The sequence below is a fragment of the Opisthorchis viverrini genome, assembly GCF_000715545.1.
Source record: "Opisthorchis viverrini unplaced genomic scaffold opera_v5_26, whole genome shotgun sequence".
Lineage (NCBI taxonomy): Eukaryota > Metazoa > Platyhelminthes > Trematoda > Opisthorchiida > Opisthorchiidae > Opisthorchis > Opisthorchis viverrini.
The window spans coordinates 1011709-1028067 of NW_008751683.1; the positions used below are offsets into that span (position 1 = coordinate 1011709).

The following is a 16359-nucleotide window of genomic DNA, read 5'->3' on the forward strand; positions in this document are numbered from 1 at the left end:
AATCGATCGTCACAAGCAGGACAGTTACTGGGTCGTCGTATCGATGATGTGTCGGGCATACTAATTACATCGCTCAAGTGAGAACACGTTCACCCGTTCAGACGTGAGAATTCAGATGCGTGCAACGTGCGCTGGTGGAATAGTGGTAACACGTTCGCCTCGCATGTCAGGTGTCCGGAGTTCAAACCCCGGCACGGCCATTGGATATGCACTGCTGATGAGCTCTAACAAGAGCGAAACTCGAGTCCAGTGCTTCCCCCCCTTTGGTGTGGATTCACATGAATAATTGCGCCAGGACAGGAGGACGACTGTTCAAAACGAGAGAGACTGAACAATACACCTCCCGCAAAAAAAACCATCACATGCATTACCATTATTATAAAAGACGGCTGCAGCCAAATAAGCCATCTAAGATTCGCCAGATAATAAAACTGCGGGCCTCACAGAGACACCTTCCCAGTCAAACCGCGCGAAAACGTCGAAGAAACCAGAAACACCAAAGTTTGTTCCCAACCTTTGATCAGTAGCAAATCTGGTTGTCAAAAAGGTGCTGCTGAAAGATATACAAGCAGTAATGGTCGACATTTTCTCCCGCGGGGAAAAGTCCGTCTGCCAAAGTTAAAAAGCCCAAGAAAAACGGGCTCCCACGGAGCGAAAAAAGCCTGCAAATGAAAAACATACCTTGGAAACACCAAGACAGGAAGCTGGCGATAATGTCCAAGAGGCCCTTTTGGTGAATTGGACTCAAATGTGCCGCACAAATATTAAGTCTACAAACCTCCCTGGTCGCTCAACTCTTGGCTCTTCAACCTCAAATGCAGCAGAGACTGTGTTGAAATGTTTGTCCACAAACCTCCTCAGCCATTTCAACAAACTTTGCGATATTAAACGGTCAGCTCGCCTTGAACAACCGTCCATATTTGCACTCACAGAGACCTGGCTCACGTCGGATGTTTCTAACGTGGAGATCTCGATAGACATTTACTCTGCCTTTAGAGCTGAATAAAAAAACGGAGGGTTTGTGAGGTTGCTGGGTACCTACATGCGGCCTTGCTCATCCCGATTGTTCGATCTGATACCACTCCTACACATTTTGCTATGCGCTGTGTATCCAAATCCTTCTGCAGGGGTCTGATTCTCTCCTTCTTGGTGTGGTCTACCGTAGCCCCTCGAGCCCCCCCTGAAGATGACCAATTCCGCATACGAACACTTGAGCAACTCTCCTTCAGCCGCAACTTCACTCATCCCCTGCTGGTAGGTGACCTCCTGAACGGAGCTCCTGTGCGTCGATTCAAGCGGACTTTTCGCAGCGGCGCTGATTGAAGTCGTTCAACAGAGCGCCTGGACTCAACATGTCGTTGCACCCACCAGAGACCGCGCAGGCCAACCACAATCCCTCCTGGATTTGGTCATCAACGGAAGACACTTCGTCGATCAGGTAGAAATTAGCGCTTCACTGGGACGTAGCGACCACTGTGCGCTGACATTTGATTTCATCTGCTATTGGGCCAGAGCAGAAATGCAGAAATGAGATATCGCCGCAGAAGCAAACCATCCGCGTTCTCCTCGAGGGACGGATCGGAGAACCGACGAGTGACACAACAGTGGTATCTTAGTTTTACAGAGAACACTATGCAGATCAATATCCAGCCCTAGCGCACTCGTCACATCCGCCCTCGTCAAGGCATAACCACAAACAGCCTCCAACCGACTTGATCTCCACGGTGAACGACACTCGTCAACTCTTGCACAAGATCAACCCATTCTGTGTGTTGGGGCCCGACGAGGTCCATCCAAAGATCTTGAAGGAGACGTCGTCCACACCGGCAAATCATTTATACCTGGTGTTTCGTCAGTTACTTGGCGAAGGCCGCCTTCCCTCTGCTTGGAAGGAAGCGGTTGTCACACCAAACCACAAAACTGTTGACCGACTATTGCCTGGAAGTTACAGGTCTACCAGCCTCACTAACGTGCCAAGCAAGGTAATGGATCGCACTCTGGAGCGAGCTATCCAAGACTACCTTACTTCCAGCAACCTGATAACTCCAGCCCAACACGGATTTCCCAAAAACCGCTCTTGTGTAACGAACATGTTCGTGCTTATGGACAGCTTAACCCGAGCCAGGGACGTGGCATGAAACCACGCGTTCCAAGAGGAACGAATCTTGGACACGCGATCGTCGCTGATGGCATACTATCACGTTGTTCGGCGGTTGCGATCGATAGGGCAAAAACTTTATATTGAAAGTACATTATCGCGACAGGTAAACGGTAGTCACCGCGCAGGTGTATGAGGCTTTCACCATCGTCCGCCCGGCACCGACTCTTCTGCCTGGATGGATTACATCCTTGCAGATTACTCCCACTTGGTGATTCAGGTAATATCCACGCACCACCATATGAAATAGTTTGGAGAATTCCCCAAAGTTTCAACGCTACAGCACCCAGGGGGATATGTCGAGGCAACGAAAAGGTTTGATATTTAGGGCCACCAATTGCAAGCTGTGACGAACTCGGTCAACCAGACCCCGCGAATTAAGCTGCTCCCGGGAACTAGGTCAAGCAATCACCACCGCTTTTGCACCCAACACAACATCTGTACCACTAAAACCGGATAAAAAAGTTTCTGCATCACCCGACACTCGAAATCTATGCGGTGTTCAGATGCATACTGGGTTTTTTTCATGCGTTTCGCGGACACAGCACACGTCGAATGAAGCGTTAATGATAGGTGAGCTCCATATACTTCTTACTTTGAACATTGAAGCAACAACAGGTTTCCCGGTGTTCAGCATATGATTGGCAGAGGGAAGTAGAAAAATAGCGCAAAAAACTTTTACAGTTCTGAGCGGAGGGCAGTGAGTTTATGGAGTCAGCAGCTGACGGCATCGTATTAATGGCTCTTTAGAAGAACCGAGAAATAGACCGATCAGCTGAGGAGATGGGAAGTTGGCTGTGGCCCAGTGGAAGACGGGATCTGATTGGTCAGAAAGCGGGATGGGGAGTTTCAGTGTCCAGATCTGGACAGAAGAAGAAACTCCAATACTCAAAAACGCGGCTTGCTGGTTTATCGACTCTTGTCGCAGGTTCATTGCTCTGCATTCGAAAAGGACCCAGGAAACGGCTTCGCCACTTGACGGTTAACCTCGACGTTTGTGGGTCTACTTATACAGGCAGAATGTGTCACGGAAGGCAAGGACTGGTCTTCAGTTATTGATCCTGGACCAGGGCTCGCGTGATGGCTGATTTGGACGGTAGATGTGATTTTCATCACCAAGGATTTAGACCGTAAGGGAAGAAAACAAGAGTTCTACGGGATTCAGGGGAAAATCCTCCACGGAATCAGGGCGTTCACACTGGCTAGATCATTCCAAGTGAGAATAGGCTCGACCCACTCTTCTCCAGCGCCAGTCTCCTGTGGAGTTCCTCGAGGCTGAGCACTGGGACTACTGCTGTTTCTGATATACGCCAACGACCTCACAGATGTTCTTGCAAGTCCAGGTGTACTTTTTGCGGACGACTTGAAGTCCTGGAGTCCCAACGCCAGTGCCCCCCAAATGGATGTAAACGCTGCAGAGCAGTGGTCGTTGGACCATCACCTTCCTCTGAGTGACGAAAAGTGCGTCCATATGTCATTTGGAGGAGACTCGGCGAATGCCTTTGTCATACGTGGTGTAAGAAAGGACCAGAACGCATCACGAGGATACACACAAAAAGGATTTGTGAGGATCAGGCTGACTTCAAACGTATCCCTCTTACTCTATCACTAAAAAATCAGCTGAGGGGCACTCGTTCTTGTTCAGCTGAGTCGGCGCATTTTCCAAGCACTACTCGAATAACTTTCTAGACATCCTCAATCGGCCTACCTCACGCAAGTTCCTGAGTGCAGTAACTGGGTTTTCTGTTTCCTTGATCGATTCCCCCGAGGCCATAATCAAAACCGAGAGTCTGAATTTCATTATAGCTGTCTAAAAAGGGCTTTCAACTACCAATCCGCTGAGGACGTAACGGGGATTTTCAAGTTTAGGGCACGCGGTTTTATTAGGCGATGGTTTCCCTCTCTTTCGTCATTTGGTGCGAGATTCGCCTTTCCTCAATAGCCGTCCGTGCTGCATACAGTACCATCCCAGAACGGTCTTGGGCTATTCATCGTGCATGCGATCTCACATCCCAGATCTGAGAATTTAAGTGGCGATACTACGGACCCTGTTCACCTTGGCTTTCCAGCTGAACGGGCGCTGGAGAGCGACAAGGAAAGGCTTCGCCCGTAGAGCTTGAGGGGGAGAGCAGATGTTATATATCAATCAGTAAATACGTAAAGATTCCCGGGCCACCCTGTATCATAAACCATATCGTGGCGTAGAATAATTCGAAATGCATACTTTTGTCGGTCACGGATTCACGGACTGATACACAGGATCGGGGCTTTTGCCCAAGTTTCCCGGGTCGGTTTTGTTCTTGTCGGTCAGGGGCTGTCGTTCACCTGAAAGGCACAAGTGGAAAAAGGGTGTAGCACTGCTCTCTATGTTCTCAGCGCGAGGCAGTATGCTCGCCAGCGCGAGGATTCGCATAAATAAATGTCTAATAGTGCTTTAAATTGGGTTCGAGAAGGAGCGTGTACAACCGTCGGAGGAAGGTCATTCCACGCAGCTACTACCCGAAATGAAAAAAGTTTTGTCTAATGAATGTGTGTGCCCTGAGCATGAAACTTTTCTTACTATGTCTTCGCCGGGTGTTTGCTGGGTCAACGGTAAAAAACCTGTTTGCCAAGCTTTGTTCAAACAGGGCGTAAGTAAGAATTAGGTCCCCTCGGAGGCGACGGTACTCCAGGGGAAAGAGATCAAGCATCGCGAGACGCGTTTCGTAGTCCCCGGATTTGAGGCCGGCAACCATTCTAGTGGCGGCCCGCTGGACACTGAGGGTGACGTCTTTTGTACGTCCTGAGTAGACAACTTGGTCGGCGTACTCCAGGAGCGGTCTGACGTAGGCCCCATAGAGTATTTGGGAGTCCATGCGAGTAATACGGGAGAAGGTCCCAGATGACGAACTTGTCCCACAACACCCAGAAACGACCAGTTTCATAATGAAACCCTAATTATGAGTGTAGTCAAAGAATCCAACTTTTGATGCGCTTTTCATTCCCGAGATAGCCTAAATATTTCGGAAATGTCATCAACGAGGAAATGAGTTGGGGAATAAAAAAGGACTCCAAACATATAAGTAGCAAAGGTTTAGGTTAGTGCTAACTGGCAGATGGAGAATTGGACCAGCTTGAAGTCCAGCATTCTGGTAAGGACAGAGGTTTGCACGAAGACTTTCCTTCGGAATATAGTGATCCGGATGTTCCGAATATTTGTACTACGCGCTGTCAAGCTGGGCACTACAAATGATCCTCATTGTTATGAAAGCCACTAAATTAATCTTACAGTTCAATCCGTCGATAATTCATCAGGGGTGTGATGTTTTGCGTATTATGAACAAGGGGGTGTTAATATGTTTGTTTTAGCCGCCGGCCCTCTTGGCTTTGGCGCGCCCGACGCCGCAGTTCGTTTCACGTTTTTCCGCTGGTCTGATGGGTCGAGTCATACGGAGTCAGCGTAAAGGTGCTGGAGGAGTTTTCAAGGCTCACACGAAGCATCGGAAAGGTCCGGCGCGTCTCCGTGCGGTGGACTACGCCGAGAGACATGGTTATATTCGTGGCGTCGTAAAAGACATTATCCATGATCCTGGTCGGGGAGCTCCGCTAGCTCGTGTGGCCTTCCGTGATGTGTACTCGTATAAAACGATCAAGCAGCTCTTCATTGCGGCAGAAGGTATGCACACTGGTCAGTTTGTATATTGCGGAAAAAAAGCGAAACTGCAGGTAAGTTACTCTCACTAATATTGCTTCTATCCCAGATTGGCAACATTCTTCCTATTGGAGCGATGCCAGAGGGTACTGTTGTGTGCAACCTTGAGGAGAAGTGTGGGGACCGCGGGCGGCTCGCACGAGCTAGCGGGAACTATGCCACAGTGGTGGCTCATAATGTCGATACCAAACGAACCCGAGTGAAGCTGCCGTCCGGGGCTAAAAAAGTGCTCCCTTCTGCGTGCCGAGCTATGGTTGGTTTGGTCGCTGGTGGTGGAAGAGTTGACAAACCCATCCTGAAGGCCGGTCGGGCGTATCACAAATACAAGGCCAAGCGTCACTGCTGGCCTCGTGTTCGTGGTGTGGCCATGAATGTGAGTTGTCTGTAATGTAGTCGGTCATTGATTGTTAGCCTCAGAGGGTTTTGTATCTCATATTCCGTTATTCGCTCAGCGGGAGATTCCGCCAATGGTACCGGTCCAAATGAAGGAGCTTTCCTTCAGGAGGACGTCTCTTAGACTTTGCAAGTTTACGCCAAAAGAGGTACTATTAGCGTTGGCTCTGCTACTCCAGATGGTGATTTTACTGAGTGGCTCCTGACAGCTGCCATTCACTTCTTAGGGCTTCGAGGGTCCAGTTAGTTTCGATCCGTATACGAACCCTGGCACCGGATGTCGTGTTCACTCCAACAGCCGTCTGATGCGCCTTGAACGCCGAGCACTTATAGTCTCTTTTGAGTTCGCAAAGCGATTGCTACTGATCTATAGCTTCTTAACGGCTCACAAAAGGTCGTTGATTTCCGTTTATTTTCTAATCTGGCGAAATCACAGCCTATTGGGATCTACCTAATATCCCGTTGGACCACTCAATTATACCCCAACGTCGCGTTCACTACGGCCTGGAAAAAACGACCGCTAAGTAACAGCTATCAATCCTTTGAGCATGTGTACCGTGTTTTCAAATATCCCCATCAGATCTCCAAAATCACTACCTCGGTTCAGGATCACCGTGTGGACCCGGAACATATTCAGCTGTAACACCCTATCGCAGCTTAGCTGTCATGCCATTCGAGGGGAGCACATGACTGCTGCAAGGTTAACCATCACAGTGTAAGCTCTTCCAGTGACTGACGTCACGTCGGCGTCATAGGTGTCGGGGGTTGGGAAAAGCTACCCTGGCCATTCCGCCGGTATGTAATTCATTCGTAATTTCATACCTGTCAGGTGGAAGGCTAGCCACCTGTGCTTCTGTTTGGCAAATTTCCCCCAAGCCTTGTGTACCCGTGCATTGACCTCACACTAAAATCAATTAATACAACTTCCAACAGACTTCAGTTCTGATGCTGAGGATACTTTCTATCATGAATTGTCCGGGCTCATTTGTCGGACAAGAAGCATTGATGTGATCATTGAGGACGAAATGAATGCACTTTCAGTCGTCTGAGCTCTTTGGGACCCTGCCACCTTGACGTGGTGGTCGGGCTTGAGTGCTTCAATGATCCCACATGCTACACTGGCTGGAACTTCGTTCTACAAGGTGCCAAAGGGGAGCAGTGAGATCTCGTATTCCGAGTGGTCGTGCTACGAGGTGGTCTGTGAGTCGTATGTTCTCTGCGACCGGAGTGTGGAGGCAGTAAAGTGTTTCCCCCAGGCGACCGCGGTATCCATATTTATGGGAGCAGGGATGCTGCCTTCCCCCGAAGAAGGGCGGGTTAGAAAAGGTTGACCCCAAAAACCGCACACTAATCACCCAACGGTTTACCGTGACCGCCGGCGCGTTTTCCCATACGGTCAAAATACTTTTAAAAGCAAAGTTTGGTGCTGCTCAAAAGGCACCTGCTGTGCACAGCCACATCAGGACACCAATGCGTTATTTTCTGCGCCAACCTGCAGCCGAACAGGTCAGGCTATTGGGTCAGCGGCTCCAGGCAGAGTCCTCAAAGTGAACCCTACCGTCTGCTGCCTTATGGGTCAGACTTTTGAGTCAGAGACTAGGGTTAGGGTCTCCGAACAGAACCCTACATCTTCCCACTGTCTTATGCGTGAGTCAAAGGCTCAAGGTGGGTACTTTAACCAAACCCTCTCCCTCGGCCTGGACAACCGGCAAGTATGATTTGCTTGCGCATTTCAGTGTACACCGATGTCCTTCCACAGTCCCCTCCCGCCATACATGCAAACGTTGCTGGGTCATTTGGCCGTCAGTTGTTACACCGAAGGACCTTATACTCCTTGCAATAAACAAAATAACACCTTTCTAAATCCACGAGATCTTTTCTATTTAGGGGCTTTTAACGTCCGTGCTCTATGTCAAACTGGCAGTCAGGCAATGCTTGCTGAAACATTATACTCCCTTAAAATTGATGCATGCTGTCTCCGAAAAACGCATACAAGACCCAAGCATGGTGATGCATCTCAGAACGCCAAGGGTGAACTCAGCTCTTTCACATATCCCCCTCCGCGTGTCCGGTGACCCAGAAGCGATGAATCGTGGAACGGAGGGCATGGGTTACACTCAGCCCCGGAGCTGAACATGCTTTACTAGATTGGATCCCAGTGAACAATCGTCTTTGTGCTTTCCGGTTATCCAGTCCATTCGAACTCAATGTCTCTGCATAAGAAGCGGTGCCTCTTTGTAGCGTCGGCTTATGCCCAAAGGAAATGCAGTTCTGATGCTGAGAAGAATACTTTTTATCGAGAGCTATATGGGCTCATTCGTCACGCAAAAACACTGACACTGTGATCCTTGCAGGTGATATGAATGCTCGAGTAGGTCGTCTGAGCTCCTTGGAATCACATTTCGGCGGTCGATTCGGAGTCGACGTTCACCGCACACAACGGGGATCGATTCCTTCAGTTGTGCGCTGACCATGAACTATTTCTGACAAGTGAGTGCTTTCAACGTAAACGTTCGCATCAGGTAACCTGTCGTCCACCAACCTCAAAACAACCCTAGACCCAGTTGGACCACGTGTCCATCAGCCACCGGTGGAGAGCCACAATTCAAGACCGTTCGTCCTGGGGCATATTACGCCATGGTGTGTGAACGCCTGACAGTTCGCTTCTCTTCAGGCCCTCACAAATCAGCAAGAAGCATGTCAATCCACTACCTTCGAAGAACTACCATAGCTCAACGGTATCGGTTGGACCTACCGCTCCAAAAACTGTCCACAGTGAACCAATACTGTAGTGTTAGTAAACGTGTGGCTGAAGTGTAGTGTGAAAGAAGCTACGTTTGCGGCGTTCACTGTTGTATGTTCGACTTCCCCAATTCAACCAACTGTATGTCGTCGAGATCACTGTCCATGATAGACTCCAAGAAATCCATACAAGCGAGCAACGAGTATGACGGCGCACGCAAATCCCTCAAACGCCAGATGGTGAAGAGTCCAGGGAAAGCTCTAATGGACACCGAAAGCTCGGGAGATGAAGACTTTTGCTACGGAAAACAACCGTGCCCTCTATCAACTAATACGACCTATTGGCCCTAGGAAAGCAACGGTCAGTGAACCGATGAGTGAAAAAGATGGCTCATAAATTCACTCGGCAAATAGTTGACTGGGAAGATGGGTCGAACACTTCGAAGGACACTTTAGCTGGTCTCCTGCAACGCAGCCTGCGGGGATGGTGTATAGCGGTGAATGAAATGTAAACCTTCATAGCCTGCTGGTAGAAAAAGTAAGGTACGGAATATCCGTACTGAAAAGGGATAAGGCACTAAAACTGGATGGTCTGTATCCATCCCTCATCAAAGAAGGCGGAGAATCCCTGGTTGCCTATCTATTAAAGCTTATTGTTGCGATACGAACGAAGAGAAATCGCTTGCATAACGGGGCGTATCGACAGTTATTCTTCAAAAGAGGCACGCGAACGCTGTGTGGAATTCACTGTGGTATCAAAGGTGCTCTCTTACCTTTCGAAGGTTGGCTAAACACAGGAAAGACATCTGTGGAAACCAAGTTGGGTTCCTGTTGTGTTTGACGACTACTGGAAAGCGGCGACAAAGTCAGACGATGAAAGATGATTTACCGATGGACGATAAAACGCCTTGAGAAATCGAGGCAAATACACGACAACTCCGTCGTGCAAGAGGATGCATTGGTCACACTTCCGACAGATTCTGGATCAGCATCATTGCTTTCAACGGCAGTGAAGCATCGGTGTTGAACACTGATGTCATGCTGTCAATGATGATGATGTTTGACTCTGTGGACTGTCAGGCACTGTGACAGTGTCTGGAGCAAAGGTGTCCCCAATAAATTCATGATCATCCTTAAGGCGCTGTACGCCGAATTCCGTGGACGTGTGAATGTCTACAAAATGCTTTCGGTCGAGTTCACCACTTCAAGTTGTGTCAGGCAAGACTGTCCTGTTTCACTTTCCTCTTCAGTAGTAGCCTCTAATATTTATGGGATCGGGGTGCTCCTGGGGATTCCACTCGCACAAACCAAGTACGCAGATGACGAAACTTGTATATGGCGCCGTCCTGATGCAAACAGTATTAAATAGTCTAAATAATTCTGCCGGTTTGGTGTGTGCTACTCACCTGGAAAGTGCAGTGCTACTGCAAGACTGAGTGGGCTAGAACCCTAGTGTCATGCTTATAGATGAGCTGATTGAGGTAGTGGACAAGTTTTTCTACCCGGGCAGCTGTATCAATTCCGGTGGTATCGTAAAAGATGATACTATCATCCGGATTGGGGAAGACTAAAGAAGCCTTTGTAAATCACCTGTGGCGCAGACGTGACATCAAGGGTCGAGTTTGCAATGCTGGTTTGCGTTCCATTGGCCGCCGCATGCCGAGGACGTCAAGACTTCCAGTGTTTGACCATCGATGTCTTCAGAGCATTGCCCGAATCCAGTTAACACCGGATCGGCAATGCTGAAGTACGTCGGATGGTATTTGGAAGAAATAACTCACCCCCGATAGATGAACTGATCCCACTACATAGGTTTCACTGGCTTGGCCACGTGTTGCGTATGTCAGTCGACCGACTTCCTCGAAGGGCTCTTTTCGCGCAACCACGTGAAGGGTGGAAACGAGCCAAAGGCTGTTAAACAATGACTTGGCAGTGAGGTATAAGAGCTATTACCAGCAAACTCAGTTGCGCTGTTGATTGCTGTCTCCGTGGATGGGGACAACAAGTCGGGACATCTCCGTAGTTGAAGGCACTGTCAGACATGCCGCATTCGTACCCTCAGTGATACCCGTGCATCCAAGCTTCCGCCTCCATTACGCAACTATCTACACCATGTTTCCAAATGACCGGTGAACGAAACTGGCAGTTGTCACTACTGTACGACAAGTTTGCGGTTACAACTGGTGATAATGGTGTATCCGTAGCGTAGCGTAATTACCTGCTGCAACGAGCACGCAGCTAGCTGGTATTCCAGCCTATATTTGATGCAGAATCGTTGGAGCAGCAGATAAGGCTAATTACTTCAGTTTTGTTCGACCACCATTTACTGTCTCCTTAAGCTATCGTTGGCAGGTGGTTCCCGTGGAATAGGCCATTGCATGGCAACGTGAAGTGAAAGCTGCTACAGTCAAACTGAGTGCTATAGGATCTTCGCGCGTTCCTTGCTGGGACCTAGCGTACAGTCATTTCTGCCGTACCCCACTCCAATTTGAGTATTATCTCTGTGGGTTCCAGCACTAGGGCTGATTAATTTGCTCCTCACGCTCAGTGGCAGCTTCTGTATCCGACATCAGTAACAACTTCGAACAAAGCCTGAAAGCCGGCTGGCTTAGTTACCTTTGTTGTTTGCTCACTAAAGCACGCGTGATAGTAGGCGGCGCTTGCCCATACGATGGCTTCCCTCTGCATTTATGTATGTTGTCGATTGGAAACAAGGATACAGGACGCGAGTACTATAGTTTTACTGACTCTTCGCTCTCCAGGTTCCGGCTACGCACCATTGGCGATGCAGTGAGTATTGTAGTAAATGCCCGAACGGAAGCCTATTTGACTGATTTGCGTTTGGCGACGTCAGTGGAAGCATCTGAGAAAAGTGAGGTCTATCGCACCCTGTTTTTTCATACCTACTCACACTTCAACTGACTTTGTCAAAGACAGTTTCGGCAACTCCCCAGATGCATGAACTCCCAAGTAGACTGACCAAACGCTTCTGAGGCCCAATTGGGTGATCGTCTCGGGTTGGATAACGGAGAGCTCCTGCTCACTGTGCTCACTACAAGCTGCTTTTCTTCAGTCGCAACTTCTGAAGCAGCGAAAATCGCCTAACTACGTGGTGCCCACCGGCGAAACAGCCCCGAATCCAACTAGACTACATTGCCATCAGTTGTCGGTGCTAAGCGAGAATGGACCGAGTGATTAGAGCGCGGATTTACTGACCGGAAGGTCCGTGGTTCGAACCCGACCTCTGCCACTCGACTTCCCTGTTTAGGCTTGGGCAACCTGGCGGCATCCCAGCCCTCGTGCCTCCTTCGTGTGGCATGGCAGCTTGACACCGAAAGGGTGCTACAACTGATGACTGGGTTCGATCGCTGTCTGCCACTTCCAGAACACTAGCATGGAATCAGACCATTCACTTGTGTGCTACCGTTTTTCACTGCACCTCACGTCTGTGCTAAAACGTGCACACCTCACTTAGCCATTGAGAAGCTGGTGTATCCGGAACTCAAACGAATCCATCAGAACCAGCCCCTCGAACGCCTGTCGGATGTTGGACATTAACGGACGCCAGTCTCGATGTGATTCTCGGGTGTTTATTATTTTCTTTCCATTCTACTGGAAATTTCTCTAATATTTTTGTAACGACTAAGTACCAGTATGTAGTATCAGTCTTTTGCTCTAAATGATGCTGGTGGTGATAACTGTCATCATAAACATGACTGTAGCGAGAGAGACTAGAAGCTTAACGGTAGCTTTGATCCTCCGTTGTCATTGTAGTTGACTTACCAGTATTCACGTTTCAGCAACTTTTTATTGGATTTTCTGTCATGCACCCGTACTTTTGTCTGTGTTGGCAAACCAATAAGGACTTCAAATTTTTCGGCAATAGTCACCGAGTTTTCTACAACCGTCTCATATGCTTGTTTACCGTTTTCAGCCGGTTGAACATCCCCATGGTGGTGGTAATCACCAGCACATTGGCAAACCGTCGACCATACGTCGCGACGCATCACATGGTCGGAAAGTTGGTTTAATTGCCGCTCGTCGGACTGGCCGCATTCGTGGTACACGAACCATAATCTCGAAACCAGAGAAGGAGTAGCCGTTTTATGTGAAATAAATCTTGACGGAGCATATGGTCGTGCTAAAAAACAGTTTGGGTGTCACAAGCAGAAGCAAATACTATCGGTATTGTGCAGCAATTGTGACTTTTCAGTGGCTGCAGTGATTTCCATGCTGTCTGCCTCAGTGTTTCTTTACCGTGGGCTAGAATTTACGTGTTCTTCAACCTGGAGAGCGTGTACTAGCATGCACGCTTGGGGGGATTTCTCCAAGAGAATGTTGACAGTGCGGTTTGCGCAGTTTTGAGCTTTTGTTGGACGTGTTAATTGTCCGGACACAATTTCCAACTAAGCGGATTTTCCTGGGGTGACCACTGATACATCGTTATTTTCAGCGATCGTGACGGCCATGGTCATAGACGTAACAGAAAGTGGTGTATGCATGTTGTAACTACTGGTAGAACGTACTTCAGATGGGCCACCAGCAGTTCATCGTTCAATAGAGCGTGCCAAATAATGTCCAGCTGAGTAATGTCGCTCTCAAAACGTCCCAACATCGGTGTATACTACAAGTTGGACGTTATTCGATAGAATCTAGCTAAAACCGCAGCCCACAGAAGACCCACCAAATGGGGTACTGTATCAGGAAATGAGCGTGAAGCCTTGGAGGTCGGAAGAAAACTGGGAATAGCAGTAAAGTTGTATCGGCGTCGTCAGTCACAGTCCAGTTAGCTATGTACGTAATTGAACGTTGTCAGTAGCGTTTGGCTTGGATAAACAATTTTATAGATCTTGGTATGCCTGCACACAGGACAGCGTTTACTCTGACGCGGTATGCTGCGTTGAAAATCGAGCCTTGGTCTCAGGTCTCAGACTTTGTGTTGTGTGTACTGAAATAACTTCCATAAGTACTTCTAGAAGTACTCAGCCTTTATTCTGACCTTAGAGGCAAACTGAGTAACCCGCGAGTATGATCAGCAAACGAAAAGCCCAGGTCCATGGATCTTGCGCCTATGCCCTTGTTTGGGGTCATAGTTGAATTTCCGAGCTTATCAGGATAATTTGACGGACTTGGGCTCATCGTAGTTTCTCACTTGATAGATTGTCGCATCCAAGTGCGGTCAGTGCAACCTGGGCAGCAATTAAGTTATGTACGGTCTTGTTTGCAGGCGCGCAGTTCGTCCAAGTTAATAACTGAAAAGCGAGTGCTACAGCAATTTCCATATGTAAGACTCATAAAGTTACTGAAAACTCTTCTAGGTCAAGATATGTCATCAATAACACACAACACCGTTCTGCGTACACTTTCAGGCCTGAGCGTTTCGCTATCAAGGTGTGCGGAACAATGTTTTGCGTGAAGAGGTTGAGCCAGTTCACCAAGGCCTGACAATGCATGCAGGACGGTGTTGGCGGGAAAGTCGGTGTCACATATTTGTCTAGGTTATTCTATTTTGGGACGAGATGGCTCAATGGTTGCAATTTACTGATCTGAAGGCCCGTGGTTCGAACCCGACCTCTGCCTCTCGACTTTTCCTATAATATCCCGGCCCTTGTACTTCATTTGGGTGGCATGGCAGTTAGGTACCGAAAGGGGCGTCACAGATGAACGAAAAAAAGTAATAGCAGATAACGGCGCCAGTCTATGCTGCCAACACGCACAATTAGATTGAGCGGACTAGTCTGCCTTATCAGCATCAACAGGATGAAACAGAGGACTCAAGTTTCTTATAAGAACTTATCAGTGGTGCACTTGCCCTTAGTCATTCCGGGGTTGAACTCCGGACATGTGACATGCGAGGACAGCGTGTTATCACCATACATACTCCAGACATGCTTGATTCGCGCGATCGAGTGGACAAAATGCTGTGTGTGGCGGGTGGGGGGAACTCGAGTTTCACCACTGAGTCATGATGGGTAAACTCGAGTCCACTGTTGCCTTTAGACAAACTGAGTCGGAGTGGGACTCTGACATCAGTCCGGCAACAACAATGATATTCCAACGCCCAGTCTCATTGCTACAGCACAACAAAGCACCCTGCATTATTCAAAAGATTTGGCGAGTCCGTGAAACGTTTGAAATGAGGGAAAACTTCCAACAGAATGGAGTGCCTCGGGGATGATTCCCATGTCGCGAATTTCTTAAGGACGTGCGAAAACTACCGGAGCACTAGCCTAGTGGCTATAGCTTCCAGTGTTATTATCCTTCCCAGGTTAACTCGTCGCTTGTCCCATACAGCCTTATAAGCTTCCTGTAGTAACGGTATTTTCCCCAGCTTAGTTCTCGGTCTGAACCTCTCAAGCTAGCCTTCACGTCAAAACAACCACCAAAGGTGCGCAAGGTCTATTAATGCCCAAAACGAAGTCAAGAACAGTTGTACAGCGCTTCGTATACATAGTGTAAGCGGTTATAACTTTCTGTAGGTTCTGGATGCGCCATTGACAACCTGCATTTGGCCAACACTGGGTCGCGATTGGCTGTTAGGTCCAGATTGTTGACCAGTCAGATCTCGTCTTGATGCCGGACCGGCAAGCGTCCCGAATTCTGGGCCAATCTCGAGCGGGTCAGGCTTATCGGCCGTAGCAGCGCCTAAAGACGTGCGGTATAGCGGGATCCATGTGGATTCCTGCCTAACGCTTCCTCAGATGTGTACGTGTCAATGACAGATTCCAGAGTTAATCACATTCACTGGTGTCAGGGAAGAATGTCTTCTTTTGCCCTTTATCAACTTGGTAATCAATATCCTGCTTATATATTCTTTGCATACCTCCATAGCTTCGGGGATCCAAATACACCCGGTTGTTCGCCCGCGGACATTGAGTACACCAACCATATTGTTCTGCTTGGATCAGACCCTTCATGTTATGGTCTCTAGTGATGTATCAGTCTGACCCGTCAGCTCACCGCAGTAGAGAAGTCAAACAACTTTGAGGAAGTTGTACTGCAAACAAGCGGATCGTTTCGTGATATGGAATTCGAATGAACGAGAATATAAAAAGAGCTAACAGTCCAGTAGGATGTCACCGAGACTGAAATGTAGAAACAAGCTTCCACCATACAACTCCCATGGCAAAGTGTATCTGTTCGTTTGTAGGCAGTCCTAACAGTTGAGAAATGCAAAATATTCTTCTGGATAACCTAGACAATTATGCCCAACAGCTCGGGGTGCGCTTCGCAAGTGTAAAGTGCTGCTGCAGGTGAACCGATCGACGTAGTAGTTAGGCTTGTTTACCTGTACAGCTGCATGTCCCGGCGGTCTGGCGATAGTCAAAATCCCTTGCCTAATTCCATTCCCTTATCATCGGTGAATGAAGCTGTA

The 16359-nt window shown here is 48.5% G+C and overlaps 2 protein-coding genes across 2 annotated transcripts in view; one reads left to right on the forward strand and one right to left on the reverse strand.

Annotated features, from left to right (window-relative positions):
- The window catches only part of T265_02267 (hypothetical protein), a gene marked incomplete at both ends in the record, with an annotated part of 18506 nt that extends 5292 nt beyond the window's left edge, over positions 1 to 13214 (forward strand). The window contains 4 exons of the mRNA XM_009166471.1: positions 1625 to 1982; positions 5507 to 5863; positions 5899 to 6222; positions 12919 to 13214. Of these exons, the coding sequence (XP_009164735.1) occupies positions 1625 to 1982; positions 5507 to 5863; positions 5899 to 6222; positions 12919 to 13083 (1204 nt within the window). The remainder of the gene's footprint in view (positions 1 to 1624; positions 1983 to 5506; positions 5864 to 5898; positions 6223 to 12918) is intronic.
- Positions 2865 to 3092, reverse strand: T265_02266 (hypothetical protein; the record flags this gene model as incomplete). Its single annotated transcript, XM_009166470.1, has 1 exon — positions 2865 to 3092. One exon carries the CDS (start codon positions 3090 to 3092, stop codon positions 2865 to 2867), a length of 228 nt encoding a protein of 75 aa, XP_009164734.1.
- Positions 13215 to 16359: the final 3145 nt, after the last annotated feature.